The following is a 12,175-nucleotide window of genomic DNA, read 5'->3' as shown; positions in this document are numbered from 1 at the left end:
CAGCCCAGCTGCCCCCGTGTCCTCCACTCTGCCCCAGGGGAGACTTCCTGGGTCCACTGATGCCTCGGTGAACGCCGAGAAACAGAAACCTGAATCGAAGGGGAAAGGTAGCTCACACCCGGCATAACACTCTGTCAGAGGCAATATTTCATGTTTAAGGGGGACTCTCCATCAGCAATCTGATCTCTACCACTGCTGCCTGCTGCCACGCTCCACTCTCACACTTGCAGTGAAACCTTCTGGAACAGCACTCTAACTGCACCATGATAAACTGATGGATAAACTGCAGCATGAGTGGGTTATTTATATTGGAAATTATAACATTTTAATGCACAGACAGTACATGAACCGTGAAAGACAGTAGATGAACATTTATTTTTTTCTAGCTGCACATTAGGCACAAAGTCCAAGAGAGGGGAAAAGAGCAACAAGAGATGAAGACAGAGGAAGAAAGAGAAAGCAAAGTGTAAGATTAGATGGATACACAGTTTGGGGAGAGCGGAGGAAGGGAGAGAAAAGGGAAAAGAAGAAGGGGAAGTGAACTAAGAGCGGGAGAGAGGCAGAGAGGGAGCAATTTAATGCTGTAATTAAGTTCCTGATAGCACCCTGGGAGATGTGCTTTGGCGTAGCTCCAGGACAGCTTAGCATTGCACCAAGGCTCTTCAACCCACTATCTATGTTTCCACACACGCTCTCACACACAGACACACATACCATCCGAACAAACAGAGATTTAATACGAGCAGGCTCTCTGTGCTCTCGAGCCAATTCCGAATCCCAGAATATGTGTCAGCTTCACCAAATTATGCATCGACAAGAAGAGACACAAAGGAGGAGCAGACTGGCAAGAGAGATGGCTGTGAGAAACCATCACTTGCAGTCACTCTCCCGTCGCTCTCACTCACACACTGCACACAAGGCAGCTGCCTTGACAAGTGCACACAAATCATCCTTATGAGAGCACGAATGGAAACCTGTCACAGAAAATACTCTTTTCTTTCCCTTAATGTTTACAGTGCTCCTAACATGCTCCTGCCACCTGAAGGCTTCCACTGCTTCCCACTGCACCTGGTGTTTTTCCTTTTTCCACTCTTCTCTTCTCTTCTCTTCTCTTCTCTTCTCTTCTCTTCTCTTCTCTTCTCTTCTCTTCTCTTCTCTTCTCTTCTCTGGCTGTATAGCAGGGCATTCATATGACTCAAACCTTAGTTATATTGCTGACCTGTAGGACAATAAGTTTGACAAGAGGGCTAATTTGGTGCCAAGTTGTACAGGTAGGAAGACTGTGGAAAAAATAGCAGCTAATTTCCCCATCTGTTCATTCCTGACAAAGGTGCTCACTGAGTGGAGAGAGAAAGAGGTAGGACTATAGAGAGGAAGGGATGACAAGGAGAGAGGACTAGAGAGAGAGAGAGAGAGAGAGAGAGAGAGAGAGAGAGAAGGAACAGGCAATTACACCCAGCCCCTCTCCCAACAGCCCCATTTCTCGCCTCCTTCAGGCCAAGCGGAGCAGCAGCACGAGCAATAGGATTTAACTGAGGATAACGCGTATCAATAGGATCTGAGCTTTCCCGGGGATTGGGCACCAAAGACGGAGTATTTAAACGGATACAGTGTCGTAAAGAAATAGTTGTTACAGAGACAAGAGAGGGGAACAAGTGATTCGGCTCCGGTTCGCACCTGTGCGTCGTGCATGTTCTCTCTCTCTGCGGGGATAAAAGTGCTTGATTTTTCAAAAGCCGTTTTTACGCACGGTGACACGCCGAGCTGGAGAGACGCGGACACGGTCTTGGACGCACGATGCTGATCGGTAAGTGTCGAACACCTTCAGTTCTCCACTCTTTACCGGTGGTGATGTGGCTGCGCTGACTGTCCGTATGAGAAATGTGTGAAGAGAAGCAGAAATATTACGGCTTTGACGCCATGTGGATGTTTTAGAAATGTTACAGCGATGCTATTAGAAATAAAACGATATTTAAGTGTCTTATTCTGTCACCCAAAAAAAGTATCAGAACACATTATTGAGAGGAACAGGCGGACTGAAAGTCGCTCTCATTAATAATAGAAATACTGGTGGAGTAATTAAACGGGCGCGCACGCTGGGAGTCGTTTTGTGATTGAATTCCGCGTGATATTCATCAATAGGCTCGCGCATGTTTGCACGCGGTTCTAATGGTTGCTGCAGATTTTGAACTGTATCGATCAAGTTATTAGGAGCTCAGAATAGATCCTGAAATGTGTGCGTCCTCACAGGTGCGGAGTTACGGACACCTCAGCCTCCTCGTTCCTGCATAACTTTATTCTGGTATTGGGAAAAATAAAACATAATGCTTTGGTGCATTAATAAAGATAATCCGAAAGTTATCTTTTCTGCAAAGTTAGTAAGTCTATAGGCCTGCAGGATTCTGACCTGCGTGACACCATCACCAGTCATTTTACTGCGAGTTACCTCCATCAGCTCATAATGAGAAAATGCACTTCAATTTTAAATCGATATTTTCTGATTATTGGCTATTAGTGGAGGAGAATTGATTTGGCAGTTTGAAGCAGGGTAATGAGAGGTTATGCGCATATGATGAGTGAACAGCGCTCTTTAATGATTTTTTCCCCCCCTAGAATATTTTTGCATGTTTGCTTGGTAATATTCTTCTAAAATAATCAATAAACAATTACTTTAACATTTCCCAGAGATGCTACAGACAATTAGTTTATTTTTATTAATGAATGCTCCACCATGCCTTGACTTATTAGAGTAATGAGGTCTTTTACATGCAAAAGAGAACAAATCTTGACTATGTTTAATACTTTTGATTGGATTTAATATTTGGCAGAGCTGCCAATGACGAAAAAAGGCCGGCTAAATCCAGAATAGAGAACTTCTTTGCATACATTCTTTGCATGGAGTACATAATGAACTCCAGCTCATCTCTGATTATATCAGTGAATGAAGGTGTGTGTTTCTTTTGTGTGGGCTAAGCTGAGGGATGGACCTGCGCTGCTGTGCTTAACCTGAAGCACTGATTTATTGCCACGGCTCAATGTTCTTTTTCTTTCTCCAGCTATGGATGAGTTTATTATAAATATCTTTAGGGTATATGCTGGTAGTGTTTTTTTTTTTTTTTTTACATATTTGGATGTATACACTAAAACACATGCAGGCAGGTACACCAGGCCTCTGGATGTGATGGATCTTGCTATAAGTGAGATTGGGGGGTGCTTTGAGATCTCGGTGCTCTTAAAATGGCTTCGGTGCAAGGGCCAATGACTCATGCAAATGGATGCCACATTAGCATTTCTCCAGATATTTGCTTCTCCTCCCAAACGCCACCTCCCAAATCCCTCCGCCAGCGACGATGGATGCACCAATGCCTTCAGCGTTGAGGTGTTTGACTGAAAAGTGGACTTCTCGTGTCCTTCCCTTTCGCCCTTTTTACTCAGCTCATAAATGTGCAGCTCTACATTCAAGTTGAGCCCTAACCACTCAGGCCTTTGTCCTGTGCTGATTTCAGCTCGCACATTTTGTTGCCTTAAAAGCCGCCTGGTTGGTCACAGGGGAGCTCCATCGGCTTCCTCTCAGCACCAGATAATAGCCGTTACTTGACGACGGCTATGATTATTCACGGCGCTGTTGCCTTCTGGGAGGCAGTTCCGATTTATGTTGACTTGAGTTGATGAGGAAAAGAGGACTGGTGGTGGAGGGGGCTCAGCCTTACTTCGCCCATGCATCCACGACCCCCCGCTGTCCCCCCAGGCAGGAGACAGGTTGTGGGGCTGTGGGAGGGCTGATTATAGGCCTGTCCCTCTGGGAGTGGGTGCCATTCTTCCTCTTCCACTCCTCTTTTTTATCTGCAGGATCTTAGGTAGGGGGGGTTGAATGCATGGGAAGTCAGGCTAATCTGCGCAAAACAGGGTCCCAAGCTTGATTAGGGCTAATTACATGAGGTTAGGGTTACAGCCTGGGTGGGGGGAGGCCACACCCTGGTAGCAATGCTGTGAGAGAGATTGATGAAAATAAGTAGCATTTGAAAGCAGTGTTTTATGTCTAATGACATAGCATATGTATAGCCCACCAGGCAGTCCTTGAACTTGAGGAGTCTGTGTCCACTTGCCCTTGGTTCCAGCTTTAATGCGTCGAGGCTGGAGGGGTTCCCAAGCAGCACGTCTGTTTGAAGTGCTTGCGCAGGTGGAGGGGGGGGGTGGCTAATTAAAAGGCAGCGATGTCGGACTGAGGGTTTCGGTCTACTTCCCACCAACTCCACATCTGCACCATCAGCCTCTCAAGCTCGAGCTCAAGTGTTGGTTCCTTTGCAGCTGAGACCTTCTGTCTGGACTGACAGAGTGTGTGTGTGTGCACACATGTGAGAGGGAGTGAGACGTTATGATGGATGGATCTCCGGAGCTCCTGTCTCTTTGTTCATCCCTCGTGGGCCAGAGGGATGAAGGTGGCAGCTCTCCAAGCTCCTGCATGTCTACCTTCTATCTCTCTCTCTCTCTCTCTCTCTCTCTCTCTCTCTCTCTCTCCCTCTCTCTCTCTCTCCCCTCTCTCTCTCTCTCTCTCTCTCTCTCTCTCTCCTCTCTCTCTCTCTCTCTCTCTCTCTCTCTCTCTCTCTCCCTCTCTCTCTCTCTCTCTCTCTCTCAATTCAATGCAATTCAATTGGCTTTATTGGCATGACGTAACAATGTATATATTGCCAAAGCAAGCATCAGAAAAAAAAAGATAACAAGATAAGGAAAGCAATATTTACAATAGATTATTATAATTCTGTTATTCATTTTAAAAGAAAAGAAAAACTAAGAACAATAAAAGAAAGCAATATTTACAATCATTGAACAATCATTGAATTACAATCAACATATAATTTATACAATCTAACTGTCCCAGCAAAAAAGAACAAAAAACAAAATAAGAATCTCTCTCTCTCTCTCTCTCTCTCTCTCTCTCTCTCTCTCTCTCTCTCTCTCTCTCTCTCTCTCTCTCTCTCTCTCTAACCCACTGCTTTATTAGCTCAACAAACACAACACCTCACCTCGAAGGGAAAATATGTAGTCCCACTGACTTTTTTATTTTTTACATTTCCTACGCTTCTATTAGTCTGTGTCACCTCAGTAAAGACTCCTGTGAGAATGAGAGTAATGTGTAGTACTACAACTAACTGTACAATATATTATTTCATATTTATTGTTTCTCATCTTACTGCATTTTATATGTTTTCCCACTGGCATAAAGCTCTCTCCCACTTTTATGCAGTAGTCGATGTATGTGTGTGGCTCTTTTTCGCTTTAATGTGCCAGTCAGCCATTGCTTCCAGGAAACAGGAACGGTGGGACGTGTTATCACTCCAAAACTTTCTTCTTTCTTTTTTCTAGTCTTGCTGTAGTCACTATTCTTGATCTTGTTTTATCTTTCCCTGTAGAGATCAGTCCATGAGGTGATGTGAGTTTAAAGGCGGATTCTATTCATAGAAGCTCTCACAATGATCATCAACCTGTGATGTTCGCTGCTATTCAGGAGCCGATCTGTGATGAAGTGCTGGTATTGGAACATGAGTCATGAGTCTTCTACTCATCGTACAACGTTTCTTATGGCAGCATGTCGTCTGGTCTTTGAGGCTTTGTGGAAAAATAAGCGTCTTCTCTGATGGAAGTCTTTCTTGATGATTGCGTTATGTTAAAGACAATCTCCACCAAGTCTGTTTACAGGTCTTGGGGAGCAGCACGGCATATGTTAAAGAAGTTGTTTTAAGTGGCTCCAGAGAAAGCTGCACTAAAAGCATACAAGTTTGAAAATGAAAAATAACTGATGGTGTGGAGTTAAAAAGAGGTTAGCTCACCAGGTCCCTGTCATATCTATGGGTGATGGGTGATGTAGGTTTGACAAATGTGGAATAAAAACGATAAGATTTTCATAATCACAGGATTTAAACATTTTCTTTGGACACAATGGACAACAATGAATACGAAATATGTTGTAAATATGTAAAGCTTGGCCCCTGCTAGCAGAGGCTCTCTGGATTAAGAGGTTAAACTCTGATACAATATTAGTTTGTTTTTTAAAAAAAAACATGTGTCACCACGGCAAAAAGAAGTCCTAGAGACTGATAGAAAAGGATTCATTTTTCTCTTTTTAAATAAACTATCCGAACACACAGCTGATTTTCCTCCCCATTGTTTAATTTGTGCAGCCTTGAATTGAAATTCTCTGTTTGTAGATTTGTTTTTTGTTTTTTCACTTTCAATAGCTTCGGTACTTTTAGTTCTGTTAAATAGAACTGCTCAGTTTTGAGAAAAAAAAATCAAATCAATTTCAATATCAATTTTTGCATCATTACCATTTAAATCAAAACATATATAAAAATCATTATGATGCCATTTTTGCTTGCTTTTTTGTGAGGATCTGTTCTAAAAGATTTATTTTTAACTTTATAGAGTTTAGTCTGCAGAACCATATTTCCACACATATTATTTGCATTACCCTGCAATTTAGATATTGTACTAGTTCATACTGTGATTCGATAAAATATTGAGCTATTGTGAAACCCTACCATAACAGAGATTGTATTGTCTGAAGCATGTCAAATCAAAAAAGTTTAAATATTTTTCTGCAGCCTTTTGTCCATTGTGAGTCTGGAATTTGGAATGAAGGCCTTGATCTGATTCAGAAACAGGGACTGATATTTTATGGTGTATTCATTTACTCATTTAGTGTCTCTCCTGCTTTATCTCTTCACCAAATGCTACGATCGTTGCTACAACATCTACCTTCAGATCGATATATGCAGGATTATAACACTTCATAAATCAAACTACGATGCAAATTTGTACGAAAATGTGTGCGTGAATTGTATTCATAAAGGCCTGAAGAGCAGGGTGAGTGGGTGGACTGTTTCAGTGACAATAATTAGACCTGTCTACACAGACCTGCGGGTGCTTTTCAGAGAGGTCAAGGGTCAACAAAGAGCAGAGGTCACAAGTTAATGAAGTTACCGAAGCATTACCTATTCTGTGCTGGTATTCCTTGACCCGCATCGATATTCATGAGATCTTTTGCTTTGTTTTCATCCACACACTTGCATGCTCTTTGTAGTGGAGGCCATTAATATGTAATTGAGTTTGTATTGTGACAGAAACTACATGTGTCGTCTTTTGCACGTAAAGCGTTTGTATGCACGGTTCGTATGTGCCCCGTTCTGGCCTCGGGGGTGGGGGCGGGGGGCCCTGTGGGGAAAATATCCGCGTCTGAGTGACAGTTCAAGTCATTTCACTGAAGTGACAGCATGGGGTTTGATTGGCCCGCCTGCTGAAGTGATGGCTCCTGGATGCTGGAGGCTGCAGGCATATGTGAGGCCCAGCAGGAGCTCTGACAACATAAGAAATAGTCCTGCGCTGCACTCGGCACCCAAACCACAACACTTAGCTCGCCGTTCCCCAGGTGCTTAAGCTAAAGATGGAGACCTTGAAGGGAAGCAGCAGCACATCATCTCCCAGTGCTGCATGTGTGTGTGTGACTGAGTGTGTTTTTCAGTCTTTAACAGGTAAGGCAGCTTTCAACAGAAGTGGGCGACATCTCCTCCACTTCATTCTCTGACCTTGACTAGCACAGGCGAGAGAAGAGTTAAGGGCATTTGAGAGCGACAGACCAGGCTGGAGGATGAGAAGGAGCGCATAAAGAGAAGAAAGCAGAAAAAGAGAGAGAGACCTATAGAAACTGAGACAGGTAGAAATAGAGAGGATTGAAACATAAAGAGAATATAACTTGAAAAGGATATCTCCCCCTTTTATTCTCCCCTGTGGTTTTCTCAGTTCTCGCTTTGTCTCAAGTGCATTTGTAAGTCATCAAACCAGTCTGTCTATATAACCACCCCGGCTCTCCACAAGCAGGAGGCTCAGCAGCTGAGAAAGTAACAAAGACCATCGATTTTACAGTCAACTCAAGCCATCAGAACCTGGTGCCCTGTCCACCGATCTGCAATACTCCAGGGTCCAATGGGCATAATAGAGTGCAGCTAGTGTGTAAATGGTGGTAAGTGTAAACAGAAGACTCGGTGATCCAGCTCTAATGGATGTCTTTGCTCCAACTCTTTGTTAGCTGTCAGGATTCTGACCTCCGTCTGTTCTGCACGCCATCTCATGAGTGTTCAACAGTCCACCGCTCGCCAGATTAATTACAGGGTTTGGGAATTAATGTCCGAACCTTGTGCTTTGCACATATTACCATAAACAAAATAATATGGAAAATATTGGATATACAACAAAGAATGTATATAAACAGAAAAGACTAACTAAATGTAAACTCAAGAGCTGCTGCAGCCGTACTACCATACATTTTAAAAAGTTGTCAAATTGATTAACAGCTCTTTTAATTAACAGAAAAACACTAAACCACAAATAAATCCAACATTTTTGCCCACTGTAAAAACAGTAGAACACAGGAAAAAAAAATACAAAAAAATATAGTTGTGCAAATTGTATAATTAATTGGAAAAATCCAATCAAAATACATCAATTTTAACAAACATTTTTGCAGACACACAAACACACACACACACACACACACACACACACACAAAGTTGATCTCAGCTCTGAATTGCTGCGCCTTAACAACAAATGAATATACATAAATCAATTGACAAAATGCAATCACCAAAACATATGGTTTGCATTTTCTGTACACACACAAGATGCAATCTCAGATATAAATAGTAAGCATTTTCTGCACACACACACACACACACACACACACACACCGGGACACATACAAATCGGCAGGGCCCATGCACAGTAGAACACACTTTGCAGATTTATGACAAACATGAATCAAATGAAAAGCCCACAAACACAAATACAGCAGTTCCAGCAGGCATTTTTGTTGACACAAACACACTTAAATGTAATCAGTGATGTAAATGTGTTGTGTAATGGGACTGCAATGAGTACACAAAATCAGGAAATGAATATACATGAATGAGCTGATAAAATGCTGTTGCAAGTGCATAAGTACCGTGGGTGGTTTTGGTTGCACCGACATTATATATGAAACACGAAGAATATGTACAAGCTTTGTACATAAATACATCTCAAGTCCCCTGCTGTTTAGTTCAGCTGTCTCACTTTTCCATGTTGATATTTTACACTACAAAGGTGTCAGTGTGTGTTGTTCATGAGTGTGTTGGTGTGTTGGCTTACATCTCCTACAGATATTGGCATTCTCGCTTCTTTTCGTCAGTGCTGAGCTGTTGTGGAGAGAGCCTGACTGGGAATGATCAGCTCTAATGATTTTCTGAGAGTCTACATGATTAATGTTGGCACAGCAGTGTGTTTGTGAACAACCCCCCCCCCACCCCCCCCCCCCCCCCCCCCCCCCCTCTCTGTCTCTCTCTCTCTCTCTCTCTCTCTCTCTCTCTCTCTCTCTCTCTCTCTCTCTCTCTCTCTCTCTCCTCTTCATCCCCTCCCACACCACCTCCCTCCCCCATCTCAGAGAGACTCAGAGGGAATATCCAGTCTCAGTGTGTGCTGATTTCTGTGGCGCTAGCTGCCGTTTGCCACATTAGTGTGTGACAATGGGTCTCTTTGAAGTGGGTTATTCTAGCGCGGCTCACAGCCCAGCGCAGCAGAGAAGATGTGCCAGCTCGCCGTGCAGACAGGGCCAGCTACGAACACAGGGATAGACAGAAGGTATAGACTCTCACGTGCACACCGGCACCGGGGTCAACATAATAGCTTTCACACCCACATCCTCTAAATACGCTTCATGTAAGTACTTCCATGGCAGACAAAAGCCCCTCACTCCTCCTCTGTAGGCACGCATCTGCCCCAAAGCACCAAATAAGAGGCGGCACCGTCCTCCCATCACTTCATCAACAATCTGCCCATCCATCCATCCATCCGTCCAACCTCTCTGTTTTTTTCCCGTCCTCCTCTATTCCCTCTGTAGGCCCAGTCCAATCTGAAAGCTTAGTTGAGCTCCGTCTCTCTCGGCTTATCTCTAAAAGCTGCCTCTTTCATTTGAGTAAATGCCTTCATTCCCAGCTCCTCTATGAGAAAGCTGATAAGGGATGTCTTTTATCCACAGCAGATAGCCCCCCCCTTCCCCCAGCTGCCCACTGTGGGTGCTTGTGTGTGTGTTTAAAACGCCTGCACAGTATATGCAAAATTATGTGCAAGAGATTATATTTGTGTGAATGTGTTTTATATGTACTTGTGAGACTTATATGAATAGTTTTTCTTTGCAGGAGAATAGCTGGTGATTGTATGGTGTGCTTGGAGACGTCTTCCCACGCTGGTTATCATTCAAATGTGACATTTCCATGATTACACATAATCACACAAGACTGCTGCAACCTTGCAGGTGTCTCTAATAGGAAGTGATTAAGTGGGACAAGCTCATCATTGCAGTGCCTCACTCACTGTGTGTGTGTGTGTGTGTGTGTGTGTGTGTGTGTGTGTGTGTGTGTGTGTGTGTGTGTGTGGGTGGGTGGGTGGGTGTGTGTGTGTGTGTGTGTGTGTGGATGCATGTATGTGCTGAAGAAGATGCAGCCTAACGAATTGATTGGGGCTGCAGAGTGGATTTGTTGTCAAGCATGGAGAGAAACGTTTTGTCTGTTTGAGTCATTCCAAGCTGTCGCCAAATGCAGCAGCTTCTGACCCGTTCTATCTAACACAACAACAAATATATCGATCGGCCTTCGATTGCGCAAATGTCACATCGTCATTGAAGACATTTATAAGTGACCAGAATGAGGCTGGAGGCAGAAGTCTGCTCTCAGCCAACTCAATTTTTCTTCTTTTGCTCATTACCTTAGCCAAGGAAGTTGGGTTTTTAGCTTCAGTGTTGTCGATGCAGTTTGTCTGTCAGAGGGATTATGGAAAACCTATTGGCCTTGGTGGAATGGTGTAACATGGGCTGAGGAAGAACCCGTTTCATTTTTACGATTTTTCGCAGATTCAAATCACAGACAGAATAAACAAATTCAGTTAACATTGTAAATGGTAATGGCGCTTTTCTAGTCGCTTTGCGACCACTCAAAGCGCTTTACACTACAGACTGCGCTCATTCACCCTTTCACACACACATTCATACTGGTGGCAGAGGCTACACTAAACGGTGCCACCTGCCACCATTGGGAATTCATTCACAGCATTCACAGCATCGGGAGCAATTTGGGGTTCAGTATCTTGCTCAAGGATACTTCGACATGTAGGCTGGGACGGTCAGGGATCAAACCACCAACCCTTCGGTTGGGGGCCAACCAACTCTACCAACTGAGCCACAGCCGCTGCATAATTGTACTAATTGTACAAATTGTACTGCATTGATGTGGTGTCGGATTAGTTAGAAAATTAGTTATTGATCATGTCTAATGCCTCACCTGATCAGTTTTCATTTGCTCTTTGTTGTCACGCAATAACTGTAAACCACAATCCTCATGTTATTTACGTGCACTTGTGGTATCAGACTAATTGGAAAATACCATTTTCCAGTTTTCTTGACCCTCCTAATCTGTTTCCTTTGCTCTACATCACAAAGTAAATACTTGGAACAGGAACAACATGTTGTTTAAACGAGATAGGGAATTTGTGTTGCATTCGTGTGACGTTGGAATAATCGGAAAATACAGTTTCCAATCATCGATTTAGTTTGCTCTATGTTGTCACGCATATACTAGGAACAGCTAACAGCATGCAGTTTAAACATAATAGGGCATTTGTGCTGCACTCATGTGGTGTTGGAATAATCAGAAAAAGTTGTTTTCTGATCATATTTCATGGCTCACCTCACATCTTTTCCTATTCGTTGTCATGCAAATATTGCTAACGCATGAATGCAACATTGGCCTTGGTGGAGTTCCATTCTCGTCACTATGTGTGTCTTTTGCTCAGTGTCTACTTGCTTCTGTGTGTCACTGATTACAGTCCCAGTGGACACATCCTGCTGTGCCTTGGACACTGTATTGCAGGAACACAGAGTGGTTCAGCAGGTGGTAGTAATGGTGTTGCACTGCTTTCCTGTGATCTGGGTGAAAATCTCTCTTCCTGTAGTATTTTGAGGCCTAAGGAGCTGCCCCTGCTCTCTTTTAGCCTCAGTGGCAGACACAGCTTGTCTTCTCTGATCTGCATTTCCCAACATGGCCCAGCCCGTTTTGAGCCCCTGCCCTCCCCTGAAGCACAAGCACACTGCAG

The 12,175-nt window shown here is 43.6% G+C and overlaps 1 protein-coding gene across 2 annotated transcripts in view; it reads left to right on the top strand.

Annotated features, from left to right (window-relative positions):
- The first annotated feature begins 1,559 nt into the window (after window positions 1-1,559).
- The window catches only part of znf385c (zinc finger protein 385C), a 70,900-nt gene continuing 60,284 nt past the window's right edge, over window positions 1,560-12,175 (top strand). For both annotated transcript variants that reach the window (XM_059347707.1, XM_059347706.1), the window contains exon 1: window positions 1,560-1,807. In XM_059347707.1, coding sequence (XP_059203690.1) covers window positions 1,798-1,807 — 10 coding nt within the window. In that variant the 5' untranslated portion in view covers window positions 1,560-1,797. The remainder of the gene's footprint in view (window positions 1,808-12,175) is intronic.

Source organism: Centropristis striata, chromosome 13 (genome assembly GCF_030273125.1).
Source record: "Centropristis striata isolate RG_2023a ecotype Rhode Island chromosome 13, C.striata_1.0, whole genome shotgun sequence".
Lineage (NCBI taxonomy): Eukaryota > Metazoa > Chordata > Actinopteri > Perciformes > Serranidae > Centropristis > Centropristis striata.
This window is presented reverse-complemented; position numbering and strand designations above follow the sequence as displayed.